The sequence below is a fragment of the Nothobranchius furzeri genome, chromosome 5 (assembly GCF_043380555.1).
Source record: "Nothobranchius furzeri strain GRZ-AD chromosome 5, NfurGRZ-RIMD1, whole genome shotgun sequence".
In the NCBI taxonomy this organism is placed as follows: Eukaryota; Metazoa; Chordata; class Actinopteri; order Cyprinodontiformes; family Nothobranchiidae; genus Nothobranchius; species Nothobranchius furzeri.
In genome coordinates this window covers 57,548,208-57,571,027 of record NC_091745.1, presented here as the reverse complement: position 1 = coordinate 57,571,027, position 22,820 = coordinate 57,548,208, and the positions used below count along the sequence as shown (strand labels likewise).

The following is a 22,820-nucleotide window of genomic DNA, read 5'->3' as shown; positions in this document are numbered from 1 at the left end:
CCATCTCAGGAGAATCGCCAGAATTAAGCCAATTATTTTACACAAACAACTGGAAACAGTCATCCATGCCTTCATCACCACCAGGCTGGACTGCTGTAACTCACTTTATGCAGGCATCAAGCAGACCTCCACAGCGAAACTTCAGATGGTCCAGAATGTGGCAGCCAGGATATTGACTGGTTCCAGGTAGGGGTGGGAATTGAGAACCGGTTCCAATCTCTTAAATTCCTAGGAATCGTTCGCCACTTTTGCAAACGATTCCCCCTATCCAGTTGGCGTGAATGACGCCACCACACACGTTGCGTAGATAAAGGAAGCAGGAAGCATGGCGTCTAAGTGGCAAAAATGCTCAAAGGTTTGGTTATATTTAACAAAAAAGATAACAGGGAAATTTGCAATGCTTGTAATTTTGCCATTTCATTAAGCGGTGGCCCCGGAGGTCGCATCGTATCTTGATACGGCGGTGGTCCCGGAGGACGCATCGCATCCTGCTTCGGCTTTGGTCCCGGTGGACTCCTCACTGGAGGAATCTCATGTGCCTGCCTGTTACAAGATCTCCACCATAGTCCCTGTCCCCAAGAAACCAAGAATCACTGGACTAAATGACAACAGACCTGTGGCTCTGACATCTGTGGTCATGAAGTCATTTGAGCACCTAGTTCTCCCCCACCTCAAGACCCCCACAGCCCCCCCTCCTGGACCCCCTGCAGTTTGCCTGCAGAGCAAACAGGTCTGTAGATGACGCAATCAACATGGCTCTACAATTCATCCTGCAGCATCAAGACTTCCCAGGTACCTATGCCAGGATATTGTTTGTGGACTTCAGCTCTGCATTCAACACAATCCTGCCAGACCTCCTCCAAGACAAAATGTCCCAGATGAACGTGCCTGACCCCATCTGCAGGTGGATCACTGACTTCCTGACGGACAGGAAACAACAAGTCAGGCTGGGGAAGAATGTCTCGGACCAACGGACCATCAGCACCGGCTCACCACAGGGCTGTGTTCTTTCCCCTCTGCTCTTCTCCCTGTACACCAACAGCTGCACCTCCAAGCATGAGTCTGTCAAACTAATTAAGGTTGCTGACGACACCACCATCATCGGACTCATCTCTAATGGGGATGAGTCCGCTTACAGAATGGAGGCTGAACAGCTGGTGTCCTGGTACAGCCACAACAACCTGGTGCTAAACACCCAGAAGACAGCGGAGGTTGTTGTGGACTTTAGGAAACACACACATCCCATCCCCCCACCCCCCCACCCCCCCCACCCCACCCCCACCCTATTTGACACTACCATCATGATGGTGGACTCATGTCGCTTCCTGGGCACCACCATCACCCAGGACCTCAAATGGGAACCCACCATCACCACCATCAGAAAAAAGGCCCAGCAGAGGATGTACTTCCTGAGGCAGTTGAAGAAATTCAACCTATCACCACAGTCAATGAGGCATTTCTACACTGCTATCATCGAGTCCATCCTCACCTCCTCCATCACCGTGTGGTACGCTGGAGCTACCACCAGGGACAAGAAGAGGCTGCAGCATGTCGTGCGCTCTGCAGAGAAGGTCATTGGCTGCAAACTCCCCTCCATTCAAGATCTGTACACCTCTAGGACATTGAGGCGTGCAGGTCGGATATTAGCTGACTCGTCTCACCCAGGACACAGTCTCGTCGACTCGCTCCCATCTAGCAGAAGGCTCAGATCCATTCGGACCAGAACCTCTTGCCACAAAAACAGTTTCTTCCCCTCTGCAGTTGGACTTTTGAATGAAAATCCTAGGGCAGCCCACTCAAGTTGATTGGTCCCTCCCAGTCACGTGACCCAATGCTGTGCTTGAAACATTCAACAAATACTCAGATAAATACCTACACGGAGTATATTGCTGCTTCTCTAATTCTTGCCACTTTTTACATAAATAATTTTATCATGAGTGTTTTATTAGTTCTTATATTTGGATATCTCTTAATTAATTTTTTTTCTATCTTACCTTCTGCACCAAAATACTGCAGCAATTTCCTAATGTTGTGACTTGGCACACATATGGCAATAAAAACTTCTGATTCTGGACGCACCACATCAGGTCCAGCCCGTCCACGAGGTTCAGGTCCAGCCCGTCCACGAGTGTCAGGTCCAGCCTGTTCCAGAATTCCTGTCTCCAGATTTCCCAGAGTCTACATCCCTGTCTCCAGAGTCCCCAGAGTCTACGTCCTTGTCTCCAGAGTTCCCTCGGTCCCCTCAGACTCCAGAGTCCCCTCTTAGCTTTAGTCCAGAGTTCCCTCTGTCCCCTCAGTCTCCAGAGTACCCTCTTAGCCCAGAGTCCCCTCTGTCCCCTCAGTCTCCAGAGTACCCTCTTAGCCTTAGCCCGGAGTCCCCTCTTAGCCCAGAGTCCCCTCTTCGTCCTCGTCCTCCAGTGTCCTCTATCCCCCGACTTCCACAGTCCCAGCTCCTGGTTCCCCGTCACCGGCCCCCCAGACTCCCGCAGTCCCGGCTCCTGGTTCCCCGTCGCCGGCCCCCCAGACTCCCGCAGTCCCGGCTCCTGGTTCCCCGTCGCCGGCCCCCCAGACTCCCGCAGTCCCGGCTCCTAGTTCCCCGTCGCAGGCCCCCTAGACTCCCGCAGTCCCGGCTCCTGGTTCCCCGTAGCCGGACCCCCAGACTCTTCTGGCCCTCCTTCCTGGACCCCCTCCTCCCGCCCTGCTCTTCAAAAAACACCTTAAGCCGTGCCGGGTAAAGGGTCCTGAACCGAAGATTCTTCTCCTTTAAGACCTTTCGAGGCTCCGCATATTCCCTCCTCATAGCCATGATCTCAGGGGGGTAGTCGTGGTCGAGGCTGATCTTGTTAGAATTCAGCAAGAAACCTTTCTTCTGCCAGGCCAGCCTTAACACTTCTTCTTTAATAGTAAAACACAAGAATTTTACCAGGATTGATCTGGGTTGGGAGCCATCCAGAGGGGGTGGTGAAAGTGCACGGTGTGCTCTCTGAATCTGTAGCGCTGTTGAAGAGATGCCGAGGTTCTCCCGAAGCAGCTTCTTCACAAAATGGGCCATAGATGGAGCTCCCGTTTCTGCCCCCTCCGGTACGCCATATAGCCTGAGTGACTCCCTCCTCGAGTAGGCCTCCAGCGAGGTCAGTTTTGCTTGAAGCCTTTCTTGCATTTTTAATATCTCGACCATAATCTTGTCTGTGTTTTGGAGCTCATCTTCATGTCCAGAGACCCTGGTTTCCACCTCGTTGAGCCGTGCGTTAACTTTATCCAGCTCACCTCTTATTTCCAATAGTTGCGATTTCGTGTCTTTGCGAAATTCTTTCACCTCCTTGCCAACGCCTCTCAGCTCTTTCAATATCAGCGTCAAGCTGACCGGGTCCTCCTCATCTTCAGTCCCATGACCATTCCCACTCGGGGCGGGAGAGTAGCTTCGGCTAGCCCCGGGGGAGCTAGCGTTAGCGTCAGCTGCGAGTCGCCGTCTTCGGCTCGTTCAGCAGATGACTTCTTGGCCTTTATATTTTTTCTGGACGTCATTTATGCCCCCTTATTATCTTAGATTGCACTTGGCTGGTTAAAGTTTTCACTTTGGGGAAGTTTTGATAATTTTTCAGTCGAGAGCCTCCCCTGCTAAGACGCCATCCCCACCAGAACCGGAACCGAAAGTCTCCATCAGACACTTCTAATAAATTTTTATATGGCACCCAATCATGTCACGAGTTTTCTCAAGTCACTTCACAAAGTAAACATTCCAATTCAGTTCAGTTATCCAAAGTTAAAGATTAAAGACCCATCAGTTGTCACACTGGTGTGTGAGTGAAATTTTTCCTCCGCATTTGACCCATCCCCATGGGGAGTGGTGAGCTACAGACATGGCCACACTCGGGAACAATTTGGTGATTTAATCCCCCAATCTAACCCCTTAAAGCAGAGTGTCAAGCAGGGAGGCATTGGGTCTAATTTTTAAAGTCTTTGGCATGACCCAACTGGCATTTCAACCCAATCTCCCCGTCCCAGGGCGGACACTCGTACCACTAGGCCACTCAGCTATGCCAATTAGTTAAGTTTCCCATGTAAGGAAGCCCAGCGAGCTGCATCAAGTCACTGAAGACAGTGATCCTTGTACCGATCCCAAGTATTGATGAATTAAAGAGGTGAAAGGCAAAAGTGTGGCACTGAAAGCAGCAAATTTGAATGTTTGAACTATGACAGCTAAAGCTAGAGAGCTGGTGGACGTGAGCAGATGAGGGAGATGGATGGATGGACCATGTATTCAGGAGACAAGATGGAAAGTTAGCAGGGCTAGAAGATTAGAAGGGCATAGGTTGTTCCACTATGGTATTAATGGAAGGAAATGGAGTAGGAGTGATCCTGAAGGAGGAACATTGTGGAAATAGATTGTAGGACAGGCAAATGATGTTGTTGGGGATTGTGCTCCAATAGTAGGACGTGGCTACACCATAAGCAAAGTTTCTGAAGTGAGAAAGTGAACTTCAGCATGTTGACCTACGCTACCTCCAGTTCTGCTTCCCTTTTCCTCATGGGCATCATACAACATTGCTGGTCTCACTACAGTCATTTACTACTAAAGCTCCATCACAGAGATAAAGCAGGGAGATGTGTGTAAGAAACAATTTTCATGTTCAGCTTGCAAAAAGATAAAAAATAAATAAACTGAGTGACTGATAATAATCAGAAATAATAATTAAAAAATGTTTTTTCCATGTTCCATACTTTTAAACATTTTCCTCACTTTCTCTTAGTTTTTCCACTCCTTTACTTTTCCTGTCCATCTTGGAATATATCAACAGATAACATAACGTAGCTCTGCACACCAGTGCACTGAGCCTAAGGCAGCAAGTATCTTATGATGTGACTGCGCCAGCCTGGAGATGGTAAGAACAATAACCAATAAGTCGTAGACCTGAGTGTATTGGGCTGACGGTTCTGACACCCACACTTCTACTGCCTCCGACTTTATTTTTGCCGAATGCAGGCAGGACCAGAGGGCAAGGGGTTGGTGTTTTACAGTGTGAAAGGCCAGCCAAGCTGCTGTTTTGTTGAGCCTCTGACATGGTAAATGAAATAATAAAGTCGGGCATCTGGTCAGGATGCCTCCTGGACGCCTCCCTGGTGAGGTTTTCTGGGTACGTCCAACCAGGAGGAGACCTAAAGGTAGACCCAGGACACGGTGGAGGGGCTATATCTCTCACCTGGCCAGGGAACACCTTGGGATCCCCCCGGAGGAGCTGGCCCAAGTGGCTGGGGAGAGGGAAGTCTGGGCCTCTCGCCTTAGGCTACTGCCCCCACGACCTGACTCCGGATAAGCGGATGAAAATGGATGGATGGAATGGATGGATCTTTACCACACATTTCCAGGAAATCTTATGTTATATAATTTTGAAGCGACATTTCCCACCCACAAATACAGTGACCCTTGCATCTGAAAGCGATTGAATTTCCTCCACAGTCATAAGATTAAGGTAAGTAAGGTGTACACCTAATGCATTTAGGCCTTTTTAAGTCTGTGTTGGGTCTTACCTGGCCCTTAATTATGTGCATAAAACGTGACATCAACTCTGGACACTCGAGCAAAAAGTGAAAATGGTCAAAGATGATCTTTGGATTTCTACAGAGAAGGAAGAAGAAACAAACCAGAGATTAGAGGATGAAAGGACAACAGAGGAAACCAATTTGAGATGGATTACTATCCTTTCTAATGTGTAAAGAAACTGACTCACCTGGTCACAAAACACTTTAAAACCTCATCATGCTTGCAGACAAACTCTATAAAACAAGGCGAAGTCATTCTAGATAAAGTAGAAGAAATAAGTTTGTGGAAAAGAAAAATAGTGAGAAAAACTGAAGACATTTTTCATCCAGAACTCTTATGGTAAGCAGCTTTAAAAGGGCGTTAGATTCACATGCAGTGGTGTGATCAGAATGCACCGTTGACCTTGGTTAGTTTACTGATGGGGCATAACAATTTTGCTGACAGCCTATTCAAGGCTAGTGTGTCCCTTATTTCATGTCAAGGGCACCTCATTGTGGACTAATTATAAGGCTGCAAATTTCTGTTTCAGAATTGTAGTGACTGTCCAGTTACAAAGCAAACATTAATACATCTTGGCACAAGCTTACATTCAATTCAGTTCAGTTTATTTCTATAGGGAGCCTAAGTCTCCCCCCTTTCCGGTCAGCTCATGGGTCCCCGGAAGAATGAAAAAATTTATGCAAGTCCACGCCAGTCACATACTTTGAGATCTACTAGCTTGTAAAAGTTCGCAATTAGCATGACTACACACCGGAAATCGACGTCGCATCATAATCTCCTCTCCCCAAAATAACTGCTACTTACCACATGACCAGATTCATTGTGGTTCTTTCCTCCTGTGGGAAGTTCACTGAACTTACAGCCCTTTTTCCTCAGTTTTCTCAGTGTCTGATTTGATGACGTCACTTTCGCACATTTGTAGTCCTGAATTTATTTTCACACAAAACCTAAAATATCGTTTCCCCTGTTCTTGGTATCAAAATGTGTCTTTAAAATTCACTGACATCATATGTGAAATCCATGGCACAAAACAAGCGGAATTAGAAAATAGCGTTTTTAGTCACATTGACTTACATTCATTTTTTTGTTCTTCCGGGAACCCATGGTCCGGAAGTAGATGGGCATGACTTAGGCTCCCTATAGCGCCAAATCACGACAAGTCGTCTCAAGGCACTTCACACAGTAAACATTCCATAACAGGTCAGTTCATTAAGCCAATAAGTAAAAGATTTCCTATTTAAGAACCCAGCAAATTGCACCGAGTCACTGACTAGTGTCAAGTGTCTGTAGTCTATTAAGATAATCCCCTGAATGTGTAATTTTATTTCTGGAGCCTACCGGGAAGTCCAGGCCTGTTTTTAGACTCGATACCATTTTTCTGCATTTTATATAATCAAGTTCAAAGTGAATCACTGCCTCACTGTTTCATTGAAATATAGGTGTGGTAAAGTTAAAGTGATTGCTGTAACTTGAAGTGCTCTCCCAGCGAATCTCCCCTGCGAGAAAAAGAACCAGGAAAGGTGAAAGCTGGTTCCGGCCCAGGCTGCAGCCATCCGCGGATCGGATCACGAACCAGAAACCAACAGCAATTCTACTGAGCTATATTTTGGATGTAATGTTTATGTTGCGTGTGTGCGTGTGCGTGTGCGTGTGTGTGTGTGTGTGTGTGTGCGTGTGCATGTGCATGTGTGCGTGTGATGCATCTGTTTTACTTATTTGTATTATGCAATACTATAGCAGTTGCTGTGGATTATTATACAAATGTTCTATTTAAATGGCTGGCAAACAAGGTAGGAAGCAAAGATTTAATAGGATAACTTGGATACACCGGAATATACACGTGCATGTTGTAATATTAAATAAAATAATATCTGATGTCAGGTAGCTGCTGTAATCAACAACCCTCTTGTCAGATTAACTCGGTGTGAGACTGGGTTTTGGACTTCCTGATGGACAGACATGTGTCTGAAGACCCATGGAGTCTCCTTTTCCACCGTTGTCCTCAACATGAGAACTTCCCAAGGATAAGCTCCTCCTACGCTCCTCACATATGTTCATTGTAAAAACATCCTGCTTTGATCTCTAACAATGATGAGCAGCTGATTGGTGGGTAAAACACAACCTGGATGGATGAAAAGAAATGGTTGAAGACTTCAGAAGCAGACATTGACCCCATTTGTGAAACAGGCCAAACATTGGGTCCTGCACATGACCTCTAACCTTATATGAATACAACCAGGATCCTTAACAAGGTCACCAGCAGCCCTATTACATGAGGAGACTAACAGTGATGGTCTCAGTGCTGCTGAGGTAACTTCTTTTTGGGGAAGAGTATCTTCTATCTGAACTGGTCCTGACAAGGAGCTCCAACGAATGTTTACATCTGCTCCAAAAATGACCACCAGCAGCATGCCTCCTCTAGAAGACATTCACACCAAAATAACCAGAACCAGATAAAGAATGAAGGACCCCACACATCCAGCTGTGGAATTATTCACCCTACTTCCCTCAGGAAAATGATTCAAACAGCCTCAAAGTCCAAACAAGAGGAACAGCTTCTTCTGTGTAAGGCTCATGACCTCTGACATCTGAGCCATTCTTTGACCTTTGTTCACTACAATATGATTTTAGATGATTATTGATGTGACATAATATAAAAGACAAACACATCCGAATATGGGTATTTTAAAGCCCTCGAAAAATATCAATGTTATTTTTACACCTGGATGTATTTGATTTGAATTTATGAAGCTCTGTTTGTTTAGATCCAAAGATTATTAAGTTATGTTTTGCTGACTGATCTGATTATTTATGCTGAAGAGATGAGAACTGACCCTTGTGGCATCTGACATGAGCAGCACAAGTAGAAGGCCTGGATGACAGCACTGAGCCGACTGGCTGTCATGGAGATCACGTCCTCCCCGTCAGCATGGGCCTCCGCTTCCATGACGATCTGGTGATCCAGCAAGGAGGAGAGTTCCTGCGTGGTACCAGCGTGCTCAGACTTCCGCTGCTTGAGAAGCAGAGTGGCTATCTCGCTGCTGGAGGAGGAGGGGGAGGACGAGGAGCTTTTCCTGCTCCTTTCCAGCTCTGTGGAGATGAGCACCAGCCACTCATCTAGAGAGTGCCAGAGCAGCTCCAAGGGCTGCAGACACACAGGAGGCGATGAGATAAAACAGAAGACATTCTCATGTATAGAACAGCAGTGGGCTTGATGTGTGCACAAAAGGAACATTTTACATTATCAAGAAATTTTAATAAAATGTAAAAGCCCAACTTTACCCATGTAAAGTCCTAACTTTACCCATGTTCAGGACACTTGGAACTGGACAGTCTGTCCTTCACATTAATTCCAATCCCTACTTCAGTGTTTGTCCCATCTCCTAGAAACCACGATGGCGCAACACAGATGTTGAAACTAAACTAAGCTGCAATACATGTAGAAATAGGAGACCCACCATTAGGGGTGTAACGGTTCACGAGGGGGAAGGGGGTGTTGAACCGTTTCGGTTTGGTCCACTTGCGTACAGTTTCGGTTCATTTTCCACTAAATAATTAATTTAATTTGCGTGATTAAAGAGCAGCAGATAAAAGTTCCTAGGCGAGTTTCTGCACGGACGCTGTATTGAGTGACGCATGATGGCTGCACGTGCCTGATCTCTGTTTAATAAATGTGATCTGCAAATTCTGATCAACGACTTTCAGAGCGGATCAAACCAGCTGGCAGTCACTGCTGCTGGAGCCTGTAGAGACGCTGAACGAAGCGTCATTTTAAAGAAGAAACTCGTGGCGGTGTGAGGTGATTTTTTAGGTTCGCTGCAGAAATAAAAACACAGAGCATCAACAGTCAAACAGCACTCGTCCGTATGAACGTGACACTCATAGCTGCAGAAATAAAGTGTGAAATAATTAAAGACATCATGCTTGATCAGCAGCCTGTGATGACACCTGGTTCTGCTCACTATAGGAGCGGCTTTAGATGTTATTAAATAAATAAATATAATAATAATATACTGAAAATTTATCGAACCAAACTCTTTCAAACACTGAACCGAACACGACTTAAGCGTATCGTTACACCCCGACCCACCAAGTGAGATTGTTCCAAGGATATGTCTAATTTTTGACTAAAAATGTATTTTCCGAACTATGCAAACTCTGCGTAACAAGACAACTGCTTTATCTTTTGTACTGACAGATATTAATATATTTACATTTACATATTTACATGGGTTTGTCTCCTACTTTGTCCCCCAGTTATTACCAGAACAAAAGTCTCATTTGGCCAGCGACGACTCGTGGGATAGCCGTTGCTAATAAGGATGCATCAGACTCGTCCTTCATTTTTAAGAACAAGGACACAACTGAGGTCACATTTTGGGTATCTTTTGAATTTGGACTTTCTCGTTTATTTATTTACGATTTTAGACTTGTCACTGTTTCAACTGGCCTTAAAACGCATAATTGGAAGGATGCAATCCCTAAATTTATACAAGCCCTAGGTGCCATCCAAGAACATTTTGATATGTGGTGGAAAATCCCAATTACAGTACTTAGTTTGTGAAATACAAACATTGTTTACAAAAGCACGGAAGTCAGGACCCCTCCAGACATGAGCTGAGATGCTTATGTTATAGATAGGTGGTGTGATGTCATCAGCTCACTTCTAAGAGTTCACTGACAATACACAGTTAGACCAGGATGGGCTCCTCCTACTGACCTTAAAGACCTGACTGCGACGTGTCTTGTTGCCGTTGTAACCCATATCATTGCCGTTATTGGGGGATGAAGGGCCCAAACGGAAAACGTGGCAGAAAATACGAACAATTCTCAGTAGACTTTTCATCTGGACGTCAAAACTACTAGACAGGCTGGAGGAGACAGTGGAAACATGAACAGTTATAGCCACCAACAAGACTGATTTAAGAGTGAGCGTAATCTGAAATAAAACAGTTGGTGATGGTTTTCATTTATTGTGCTATTATACAGGAAATCCCAGTAAGTTAGGACGGCCTGGTAAGATGGTTGCACTTTCATCTTTCTAACATTTTTGGATGACTTTTGCTGCAGTACTGTGACTGATATGTAAAGATTTGCTGATCTCCTTATAGCCCTCAACATTTTTGTGCAAAGAAATTATTTCCTTTCTCACATGTTGTGACATTTCTCTTCCATGTGGAGCCATTGCTGACAGCATGAAATGGGAAGGGCTTTTCTTTGTTAAGTAATGCCCTTTTATAGTCACCTGTCTGCTGGACACCTCTTACATGAATCATTAGACTCACCTGTGGTTGAATGCCCGTTTATTAGAATTTTGTAGTCTTAAGTGTGGCTTTTCTCCTAAGACTATAATTAGGGACGGGTGTACTCCTTTTTGCAACATGGGCTTGAATGGATTTGTTAGGAAAATCACTTTGTGTGTGAACATGAACAAATCTGGTTTGCAGCCAATGGCCCACGTTTGTGAGAGTATTTTGTAGTTTGGTGTCTCATAGAAAATGTTGAATCTGAATAAGAAAACTCAAGGTTTTCTGACAAATGTAGAGGGGTGTACTCATTTATGCTGAGCACTGTATGTTGTTCCCCCTTCCAACAAGAAAAGAAAAACAAACATTTAGGTTACTAACATCACATGCATGCTTACATTTTAAACGTTTTTGTAAAAAATGAAATGTAAATTAGTAATAGGAAAATTGTCACACTTATTTTGTCTCCAGCAGCAGCTGAATCTCATTCTCCTTAAGCTTGAAGCAAAGGTTTGTGTACTTGTTAGTAATGTAGTTCTTATTCTGTATATTGCAGCTATGGTGAGAAAACGTTCATAAAGATCTTCAGACAAGAAAAACATCTTAGCTTTGGGTAAAGATTCTTGTTTTTGCTTTAGTTGGTTGTTAGCTGGCTAGCTACACATAGCAATGTGTCGTTAGGACAGCGTACAGTCACTACACGGGGCCAATTTCTACTTCACAAGTTGTGCCAAATAAACTACATTGTCTCAAAAATTTTACCTCAGATCAGTCATATTTTTACATTTTGAGAGAGAGGAGAAGCAGCTGAAGAGTTTGATGTATAATATGTGTAAGGTAGATAAATGTTGGGTCATTAAAAGACTGAAAACCATTACCGATATTTTCCAATATTAATATTTTATGCCGATACTGGCCAATATTAATTGTAGACCGATAATAGCAGTAAGCAGTGATAAGAAACTGTAATAAAAGATTTTAAGACAACACAAACAAAGCAGATGAAAAACAAATAAATCAGAACCGAGAACAGAATCCTGTGGAACACCACGTTTCGCAGTAACTGATAATAGATTTAAAAGTGGGTTTAATGGCACTGCCTACACACCCACATTCAGCCCTAAGTGGACAATGAAAGGTACCTGAAGAATATTTAGCATTTACATAATCAGGCTAATCTGAGGCATTTCACAGGTAACCATGGCACCTGAGAGGTCTAAAAAACACAGTTTCATTGAGACTAAAACCGAAGTGTTTGTGGGTGAGGTAAAGGCACAGAAAAACATTTTCATTGCCTTTGAAGGACACAGCATTTATGCAGATTTATTCTATGAGTGTGAGGGAGCCGCGGGGCAATCAGGGAAGACAAACAAGACTAAACATTAAAAAGAAGTGGTCAGATCTGAAGGTGGGGGCAAAGAGGAAGTGGCAATAATCATTTTAATGATACCATCCAAAAACAGCTACATTACGGTGCTCAGGGATGACAGATATTTCAAATCTAAAGATAATATTTAAAGGGGCTTTAGGCAGGAATTTTTATATTCTGTTTATCTTATAAAACAAATATCAGCCTGCATGTCAGCTAACTCCTGCTGGTCAAAAGCTGTAGGGGCAAGTACTTGGGGCGACGGTGGCACAGGAGTTAAGTGCTCGTCCCATAATCGGAAGGTTGCAGGTTCGAGCCCCGCTCAGTCTGTCGCTGTCGTTGTGTCCTTGGGCAAGATACTTAACCCACGTTGCCTGCTGGTGGTGGTCGGAGGGACTGGTGGCGCCAGTGCTCGGCAGCCTCGTTTCTGTCAATGCGCCCCAGGGCAGCTGTGGCTACATTGTAGCTCATCCCCACCAGTGTGTGAATGGGTGAATGACTGATTGTGTTGTAAAGCACCTTGAGGGGTTCCATGACTCTAGAAGGCGCTATATCAAATACAGGCCATTTACCATTTAAGAAATTTTCAGACCCTGTTTTGTGCATTAGCAATATTTAGCTATACAGAAAATGCCCATGAGTAGAGTGGGCTCTTCAAAAACCTGACTGGAATTAATTCAATTCAATTCAAGTTTATTTATAAAGCACCGAATCACAACAAGAGTCGTCTCAAGGCACTTCACATAGTAAACACGCCAATACAGGTCAGTTCATTAAACCAATCAGAAAAAAGTTTCCTATATAAAGGAACCCAGCAGGTTGCATCAAGTCACTGGCTGGTGTCAGCAATCCTCATACTAAGCAAGCATTTAGTGACAGTGGAGAGAAAAACTCCCTTTTAACAGGAAGAAACCTCCAGAGGATCCTGGCTCAGTATAAGCAGCCATCCTCCACGACTCACTGGGGCTCGAGAAGATTAGTGGAATTATTGTTGGAATCAAGAGCATCCTGAAGCTTCTTATAACCTCTTTATATAGATATTATGCGATGAAAAGGATGTTTTGATCATGTCAGAGAACTGCACCAACACCCACTCAAAATAAACAGACAAGCCCAGCAGATGAGATACATCTCAACATAGCACCTAACATCACATGATGAAGATGTCACATTTGTCCAAACACTGGATATCTGAGATTTTGGTATGTTCTAAAAGACAAGACACAAGCAGATAAAAGAAATCGGAAACCATACCTGAGAAGTTTGTGTCCATTAGTGGTGGCTACTTCTGCCAGGCTGGTCAGGATCCTGTGGTACTGACTGTGACTCTGCTGGGAGACATGCTCCAGAACCTGCCTGAGCTACACACACACACAAGAACACACACTTAATTTTATACATGAGACCTGTGCAGTAACTTACAGACAAACCCAGTACCATGTTCTCCTTCATGTCCTGGTTCTGTGTCATCTGGATGAGAGTCTGGAAGAGCCTGCTGTGGTGCTGGATGAGAAGCTCACAGGTCTCGCCGTACCCACCCTGAAAGCAACACGGACAGAAAACTAACTACAGCCGTCAATGAAAATTTAACAAGGTGAGAGAAATTCTACTTACCTGCACACAAAGGTCCAGAGGTGTAATTCCATTTTTGTCTGCAAGATATTTGGCACCTCGGGAGAGAAGGATCTGTGCTGTATCTCGTTGGCCGTGGCTAAGGACAGAGTTTCATACCAGACAAGTTTCACTACAATAACAGTAAAAGCTGAACATGTTCTCAAGGTAACAAAACATCATTATATACTGTTCAAAAGATGGGAGGTATCAGAAAAAGATGGTGAAGGAGGGAAGGTACGCCACAACAAAGTTTAACCAAGAAGGTGCCGCTGAAATCTCATTTTTAGGGGAGTCCTGGGGTGGGCAGTCGTTTGACTGAAATGGCAATTTCAGACAACACAATCGTGATTACCAAAGCTGCTATTTTTTTTTTTTTTTTTTTTGCTGTGCTACTGATCGACTCAGGATCTGTTGTGTTAACTACTTACATATTCAGGGGGTTTTCCCCAGGTTGTAACGGACAGTGAGTTTACATGTGCATCTAAGTAGATCAACAGCAGGTGTCACCAACTCCGGTCCTCGAGGGCTACCATCCTGCTAGATTTCTGTGTTCCCTGCTCCATCACACCTGAATAGACTAATTTAATCCCCTCCTTAACTCTGCACAGGTCTGTTAATTACTCATTCATTTCAATCAGGTGTGTAGGAGCAAAGAGAGGAGGACCGGAGTTCTACAGCAAATAAACTTGGAGCCCTTATCCTAGTTTACACGTACGTTAGAATAATTAAATCTTGAACTAACTGTGTTGCATTCTGCTAAGGTCAGTAGTGGCATGCGTCTTTTTGTGTCGGTATTCTTCCTGTTGGCCTGTAGCAACACAAACAGCAACCAAACACTGTCTGGAGTGAATCAGACGGAATTAAAAACAGGATATCCACAACGGTCAAAGGAATGAACAACAACGCTGCAGCCCTGCTTATTCTGCATGTACTGTACTGTTAGATGGTGTTAAACGTGTTAAATTGTGAAGTTATCAGAAGACCGCTTCCAAGGTCTCGTCACTTCCGGAAGGCGAGTGTCCAACCGGTCACAGCTCGACTGAGTCGTTTACATGCAGAGAAAGTCAGGCTTCTACTGCATTATCTGGGAACTTCAGCTCGATTTGAATCAGATCGCCTTCAGCCAGACAAAAGTGTTTACATGCATTTTAAAAACCTGACTTTTTTTCTCTCTAAAGGTAATAGTTCAGTTTTCTGATGTGCATGTAAATGCACTCAGTGCTACAGCGGCAGCAGCGAGCACCTGCTGGGGTGGGCTGCATGTGTGTGTGAGCTCTTTCAAAGTTCAAGCTGGAACAGTGGTGCATTAGCTGCAACATTTTAAGCAGCAGGAGAATTTGGAAGTTTGTCCAGGTTTTTCCACTGTTCATGGTGCTTCTACTGCCAACATTGTTTATGGCCGTGGCCGTCCATCTGTGTGAGAAGGAGGGACAAAGTGGTTGGACTTGAAAGCGCAAGTTCTCTTTCACAAAATCATTGGAATTTTTCTGATGGCAGAAACTGTTGCAGAGTTCTAGTAAATGAAAGTATGCAAAAATGTGTCTATTGTGTTAGGAGTCATCTTGTGGGGAAAAAAGATTCAGGTAGCCTAGAAAAACATACTTTTGTTTTCATTCTTGCATCTGAGTAATACGTTGTAATGTTTGATGGTTTGATTTGACTTTTTTTGTTGTGTGTGTGTAAATGTTACTGTAAATGATTTGAAGAGAATCATAAATTGAATTGAAATCACAGTTTCTGCAAGGAAAATAGCAATTAGATTATTTTCCAAAAATTAATAGAATGAAATGGAGACAAATGATTAAATGGATTACTGTAATAATGTGTGAAGGGTAGCTGGGTTTGAAATAAGTTACGACTGAAAGATAGTCTGTTAGCGGAGGAAAGAGGAAAACAAGGGGTTGGTGAGAAGTGGTATGACCTGCAGGCAAAGTAAAGGGGTGTGGCTCCTGAGACGTTCGGTCGGTTGATGTCAGCTCCACTGTCCAGAAGACACAACACCGTCTGCAAACACAAACGCACACAAGGACCAGAAGAAACGACAGGTTTTTCTTTTCCGTTATATCAAATATTTTTTTCATATAGGAGAAAGGTTGCAGCTGTCCGTATTAATACAGTTTCAGATCATTTGTAACTTGGAAGTAGGCAGCGATGCTCATTGTCGCCTCTCATATTTGCAGTTGCTATCGAGCCTTTGGCTATTGTCAAGGCAAAACCCAGATATCAACGGTGTCTCCTGGCTGGGATTAATGGCACCAAGCAGGGGTGGGCATACTACCGTATTTTCCGGACTATAAGTCACTCTGGAGCATAAGTCGCAACAGCCATAAAATGTATAATGAAGAAGAAAAAAAGCTATATAAGTCACACTATAAGTCGCATTCTGGGGGGAAATTTTATTTTTTCTTACAAAATCTGAGACCAAGCATTTCACATTGCAAGACAAGTACCGGTAACAATAACAGAATAAACAACCAGCTGTTGCAACAGCAGTATGCGCAGCAGCACACCACGGTCTCCAGCAGAGAATGGCGGTGTTTCAAACCCTCCCAGCGGGACAGGGAACCTCATTCCTGGGCCAGAGCCGGCCCGCAGCACCCCGCCACAGGCTGCAGCAGGTGATAGCGGTGTTTGAAACCCTCCCAGCGGGACAGGGGAGCTCATTTCTGGGTCGGAGCCGACCGGCAGCAGCGCGGTATTGCCTACATAATTTATAAGTCGCTTTGGTATATAAGTCGCAGGACCAGCCAGACTATGAAAAGAAGTGTGACTTATAGTCCGGAAAATACGGTAATTGCCCCCCATCTTGGTGCCGGTAAGTTGGGGTTTACCCTGGTGAACGAGAGGGTTGCCTCCTTCCGCCTACATGTGGGGGGATATGTTCCGACTGTGGTTTGTGCTTATGCACCAAACTGCAGCTAAGGTGACCCACCCTTTTGGGACTCCTTGTAGGAGGTGCTGGAGAGTGCTCCATCCGGTGACTCCCCTCGTTCTACTGGGGTAGTTTAACGCTCACGTGGGCAATGATAGTGAAACCTGGAGAGGTGTGGTTGGGAGGAACAGCCCTTCTGATCTGAATCGCAGCTGTGTTTTGTTTTTGGACTTCTGTGCTAGTCATGGATTGTCCATAATGAACAACACGTTGAAACATAAAGGTGTCCATATGTGTTCTTGGTCTGATGAGTCCAAACTGACCCTGTTCCAGAGCGATGGTGCATCAGGGTAAGAAGTGAGGCAAATGAAGTGATGCACCCATCATGCCTAGTGCCTACTGTACAAGCCGGTGGGGGCAGTGCTATGATCTGGGGTTGCTGCAGTTGGTCAGGTCTAGGTTCAGCAACAGGATGTGGTCCAAGAATGAGGTCAGCTGACTACCTGAATTTACTGAATGACCATGTTATTCCATCAAAGGATGTTTTCTTCCCTGATGACACATATATTCCAAGATGACAATGCCAGTATTCATCAGGCTCAAAGTATGAAAGCATGATGCATCATTTTCACACATGGGTTGGCCACCACAGAGTCCAGACCTTAACCCCATGGAGAATCATTGGAATGTGCAGAAGAAGGCTTTGTGCAGCGGTCAGACTCTACCATCATCAATTGAAGATCTTGTTGAAAAATGAATGCAACACTGGGTGGAAGTAAATCTTTTGACTTTGCAGAAGCCCACTGAAACAACAAATGCATGCCGTAATCAAAGCTAAAGGTGGTTCAACAAAAAATGAAAGAGTGTGACTTTTTTTTTGACAAGGCAGTTAATGTTGATGGAACATTTGCTTCCTGAGTTACGGATATGGAATTGGACCACCAGTGGTTCACAGTTCTTTAGGTATCTACTAGTGAGAAACTACGTTAAGTCAAACTCAATGCCCCCACCCCACCCCGTCTGTCTCGGACTCTTCTTCGTGAGAGTTTGGACTAGTTTAACTTTGTGTTTGTTCAACAGTGACTAAATGGGAATGTAATTAATCTGCAGTTGATTTGAATAAAACAGGAAGCCATGTTGGACACAAATGACAACAGGAAACTAAATAAAGTCTAGAATGGGCTCTCTACAACAATAAAAACATCAAGGCTCAAATACAATCTGCTTTGAAAATAGCACAAATCACATTAGTTAGAACGGGCTTATAACACATTTATTTTGGCAGATTCAGTGTCTCAGGCTAGAAAAGTCTCAGAAACGTAGCATACGGGCAGATCAAATGACTTTTAGAATTAATGGCAAGTTGTTGTAATTGTAGAGGGGTGTTTCTTACCGTTTTGTGTCCATTCTGACATGCTACATGTAGAGCAGTTTGCCCCATAGCATCTTCCACATCCACATTGGACACATGTTGAACCAGATCATACAGGAGCTCAGTTCGCCCGTTCACGGCCAGCCAGTGGATCTGCAGCACAGAGTCACATGACAGTGTTTAAACTGTATACGGTGAAGTCAAAACAGATCATCTACAAGTAAAGAGTTCACTCACCGTAGTAAGTCCCTCGTTGTTGCAGATGTTGACATCAGCATTATATTCCAACAACTTGGCCATGCACTTTTTCTGTCTAGAGAAACAATGGAAGAAAAAGTTAGGAAAAGTTTTAAGTTTATTTAAGGAGTTGTTCTATGCGAGTGTGTTTCTGTTCATGTTGAGATGTTTGGGTGGTGGGGTCCTGCTGCATTTGAAAGCAGTTCACGTTAACTATGTTGGCTGGCAAGGCAGTGAGTGAGTGAGTGAGTGAGTGAGTGAGTGAGTGAGTGAGTGAGTGAGTGAGTGAGTGAGTGTGTGTGTGTTAAGTCGTTCAGTCCGAGGTTCTGGAAGTTTTGATCGGTTGTCTGGGAATCTTGAAAACTATATTAAAATTTAAAAAAAAAATTAACCTTTAAGATCTACAAATATCATTTTATAGTTACCGGGGGGCACATATTTGTTTTATATCGTGATATTTATTAATGCTGATATGAAAAGTAATATCAGTCGTTCATAATACGACGGATTACGGAGTATTCATTTACTTACCTGACAAGTACTTAAAACATAAATCTGAATAGTTCATATGAGTAAAGGACAAAACTACAATATGTGAAACTCTTTAAAGGAAAGATGGGGAGAAAAGTTGAAAATGCACAGATAAAAATTGTAAAATTAAACAAAAGCAGAATAAAACCTGACAATTTACAGGGAAAAAAGAAGAAAAGCTCCAAGAAAGTATGAAAGATCCTACCCATTCCTGGCAGCGAGGTGGAGAGGGGTGCAGCCGGAGATGTCCTGGTAGTTTGGATTAGCTCCTTTTTTCAGCAGCAAAACCAGGCACTCCACTGACCCACAGCTGAACATGGAAAACACACCAAAACTTTAGACAATAACGTGGAACTTTAGGCCTATTTCACACAGCAGGATTCAGGACAGTCAAACCATTTTCAAAGCTAGAGCACACATGGCAATAACAAAATCACTGATATTCTAGCTTGATTCCTGCTTCGGGAACTGATTTCACACACAAACATTCCCCAGTCAGATGGGAAATCTCACAAGATCAACATCACTTCAGAGTATAAGGTGGTGGTGAAGCATGCAGTGCACTTCCATCAACCTGACTTTCTGATTGGCTACACGTCACATTCAACAGGCAGCACGCTTGTTTGTCCATTTGTCCTCAAAAATCAGACCAAGAATATCCAACGTGTCACACTGTGCTTCCAAGCAGATCGGCACAACCAAGCGCATACTCAAGTTCATGGATGTAATTTTGACCCCAACCCTAACCCAACATGCATCTGGGATGCATCAAGCTTCACAGATAACACAGGGCTAGACAGGACAGCACACCTTAGTGCAAAGTACCCAGTAAATTTAAAAATAGAGGACTATTGCAGAGTTATGATTTCTTAACTTTTTTACCCTCCCACTGTCTTTATGGGTGACCACGTGAGGAAAGTTGACCATTGAGCAGGGTTGATGGCTTTTCCCTTGAGGTCCACGTGGCAGGTGTGAGGTGGTGCTCACTCCTCACACCTGCCACATGGACCCAAGGGATAAACCATCAACCCTGTTCAATGGTCAACTTTCCTCACGGGGTCACACCCATTAGGACAGTGGGAGGGTTAAACATTACGTCATTACTGGTGATCGAACGGCTCATTTGCTCCCTGCAGCTCTTGAAGAGAGCAACAATGCATGTTTTAGCATAAACAAGGTCTTTAGAGGAGGAGAACAACAACAATATTCCTGGCAGAAGCTATTGACTAAAATAAAAAAAGTTATTGACCAACGGTGAAAACTACAAATCATCTCTGGTGATAGTGTGACATAGATAGCACTGTAATCAGTTAGAATTATTAAAACTGGTTTTCAGTCACTCACACCTTTAACGAAAAATTTGAGAACATTATCTTCCTTGACAAGTCAACAGTTGAGAACCTTGGGAATAAAAAGCCAGAAATCATCTTTTATGAATGGTTTGTCATTTGAACTAATGACATCCAAAATGTATTTATAGATTTAGCTTAAAATTACTTTTAACCAAGTAGAGAAATTCTATATTTGCACATATTATTCCAACCATCTTACTTGGCAGCTATGTGTAGCAGACTTCTCTTCACCCGTCCAAAGGCATAGTTCACATCAAACTTGGAGTTCAGAAGCAACTCGGACACGGATCTTTTCAAAACAACAGCAACAGTTAAAGTCAAAATCTCAGCTGTAACATGTGTAATAAATGTCAGACAACACCAGCACAGCCTGTGCTGGAACACTTACCTGTGCTGGTCAGCCATGACCATTGGCATCAGGGTGTACACTGCAGTCTCATTGTCTGTAAAGAAACATTTATGAGCTTAATAACATCAGACTACAACCAATCCCATCAGAATGGAGAAGACTGATTTAACAGTAATTTAAAGACAGACAGGATTTTGGTGAAATTACATATTTTAGTAAGAAACTGAACATCCACAAATGACAAGGTCTTGGTGACAAGACTTTACTGGAGCTAAAAACACAAAAATAAAGTATCCATCCATCATCGTCGTCCACTTATTCAGGGTTGGGTCACGGTGGCAACAGCCTAAGCAGAGAGGCCCACATTTCCCTCTCCCTCGTCAGCTGGTTCCCATACTTTGGGACAGCTCCTCCGAAGGAATCCCAAGGCGTTCCTTGGCCAGCTGAGAGACATAGTCCCTCCAGCGTGTCCTGGGTCTTCCTTTAGGTCTTCCTCCTGGTTGGATGTGCCCGGAAAGCCTCACCAGGGAGGTGTCCAGGAGGCATCCTAACTAGCTGCCTAAAGGTTGGTTGATGCTTGACGCGTCCGCGAGGTCCGCACGGCTCCGCGCGGAAACGTTGTGTCATTTTAACAACCACGCCACTCCACCGCGCCTCCGCACGGCCCAGAATTTCCGCAACGCGCACCTCGGAAAATTTCTAACCACGCGGACGGAAGGACGGACGGACGCGGAAAAACATGGCGGACAGGCAAGAACTAGTATGGCAGAGGTTCGTAAATATAGACATTTGTATGCTTCAGCTCTCAGAGATCACCGTGATCAACATGTTGTTAATAGTTCTTGGAGAGAAATAGCTCGCACTGTCGGAAAAGACGAGAACGCTGTTAAAAATGATGGAATGCCGTGTTGTAAACAGTAATTTCTACTTCTACTATGGTGTAGTGTTGGATGTTTGTCATAGAGCTCCATGCTGCCCCATTCAGTTTGGGAGAATATTGGCTCACCGCAGAAACGAGCCGCACGAACCATAAACACTGCGAGTTGTGAAGCGCGTTCCATCCGCGAGTCGCATCACCGCGCGGAAAGTGAATGCGTCAAGCATAAACCAAGCTTTAGCCACCCCAAATGGCTCATTTCGATGTGGAGAAGGAGTGGCTCTACCCTGAGCCCCTCCCGGATGACCGAGCTCCTCATCCTATCTCTAAGGGAGAGCCAAGCCACTCTGCGGAGAAAACTAATTTCGGCCGCTTGTACCTGCGATCTCGTTCTTTCGGTCACTACCCAAACCTCATGACCATAGGTGAAGGTAGAAACGTAGATCGACCGGTAAATCGAGAGCTTTACCACGGCAGACCGGTATGTAGAAGTTAGTACAGAAGCTGAAGCTCCATAATGGACTGATGTAAATCAGCAAGAATCAAAATACATAGTTAGGAAGAAGTGCCTCTGCTTATGGAAAACTGTTGTCCTTTCTTGGTTTTTTACTCCAAGTGATACGTAGAGTTCATTTGAAAAGCGCCTTCTACGAAAAAATGACAAGGACACAGAACAGCACCGCAAAATCAAAGGCACCGATCTGATCCTTTGTGTTTGGTCCAGACTTGAACCCTCCAGGTGTGTGTGAGGTCACAACCCAGCTCATGTTCGGTGGATGTGCCAGAACAACCGGAAGCAGCTGGTCGCACTCTATGAAAGTGTCGTTACGGTTCTTTAGGCTTTGTTTGAGTCTCGAATTAAGACACAATACCTTCGGGGAGTTCCACGGTTCTGGCCCGTCGGAGGGAGCGTGTCAGACGGTTGAGCTGTACATTAAGCTGCTCCATCGCCCGTTCCATCATAGGCGAACGGTCCGCCGAAATGAGGCTTAGCCGCTGGGTTTATTTAACCGAAACGAGGTGGTGCTGCTCCTGTTCAACGTCCATGGAGGCGGACCGAACGCGACCAATCCGGGTAGTAAAACCAACACGCTGCTGATTTATCTGGTTTGGTATGGTCCCACACGCTACGCTAGCGTGTTGCAAATAACTTCCTGTTTTGATGACGTAAGAACGCTTTGGCTCCACATCATTTAACAACCGGCTGCCGAGGCGGAGGGGCGGCGGGTGGAGTTAACACGACAGAGGAGAGAGAGAGAGAGAGAGAGAGAGAGAGAGAGAGAGAGAGAGAGAGAGAGAGAGAGAGAGAGAGAGAGAGAGAGAGAGAGAGAGAGAGAGAGAGAGAGAGACTTGAATGAATTTTCTTTATTTTTTTTTGCCGGATTGAATTCTTATTTCCCAAGGGAGGCCCACCCGAGTATGATAGGCAGCAGCAATAATTAAAAAGAAGAGACGCCTC

At 44.4% G+C, this 22,820-nt stretch overlaps 1 protein-coding gene across 4 annotated transcripts in view; it reads right to left on the bottom strand.

Annotated features, from left to right (window-relative positions):
• Window positions 1-22,463, bottom strand: part of hace1 (HECT domain and ankyrin repeat containing E3 ubiquitin protein ligase 1) — a 46,436-nt gene extending 23,973 nt beyond the window's left edge. The window contains exons 1-14 of one of the 4 annotated variants that reach the window (XM_015949503.3): window positions 22,234-22,463; window positions 20,524-20,578; window positions 20,335-20,424; window positions 18,989-19,093; window positions 18,253-18,328; window positions 18,037-18,168; window positions 15,693-15,775; window positions 13,772-13,868; window positions 13,595-13,696; window positions 13,412-13,518; window positions 10,263-10,413; window positions 8,377-8,687; window positions 5,730-5,798; window positions 5,530-5,617 (exon numbers count right to left, since the gene is read on the bottom strand). In XM_015949503.3, the coding sequence (XP_015804989.3) occupies window positions 5,530-5,617; window positions 5,730-5,798; window positions 8,377-8,687; window positions 10,263-10,413; window positions 13,412-13,518; window positions 13,595-13,696; window positions 13,772-13,868; window positions 15,693-15,775; window positions 18,037-18,168; window positions 18,253-18,328; window positions 18,989-19,093; window positions 20,335-20,424; window positions 20,524-20,578; window positions 22,234-22,324 (1,557 nt within the window). In that variant the 5' untranslated portion in view covers window positions 22,325-22,463. Of the gene's footprint in view, window positions 1-5,529; window positions 5,618-5,729; window positions 5,799-8,376; window positions 8,688-10,262; window positions 10,414-13,411; window positions 13,519-13,594; window positions 13,697-13,771; window positions 13,869-15,692; window positions 15,776-18,036; window positions 18,169-18,252; window positions 18,329-18,988; window positions 19,094-20,334; window positions 20,425-20,523; window positions 20,579-20,691; window positions 20,776-22,233 lie in introns of those variants that run through there. The other 3 variants (XM_054740658.2, XM_015949504.3, XM_054740659.2) reach the window with 3 other exon arrangements.
• Between the last annotated feature and the right edge of the window lie 357 nt (window positions 22,464-22,820).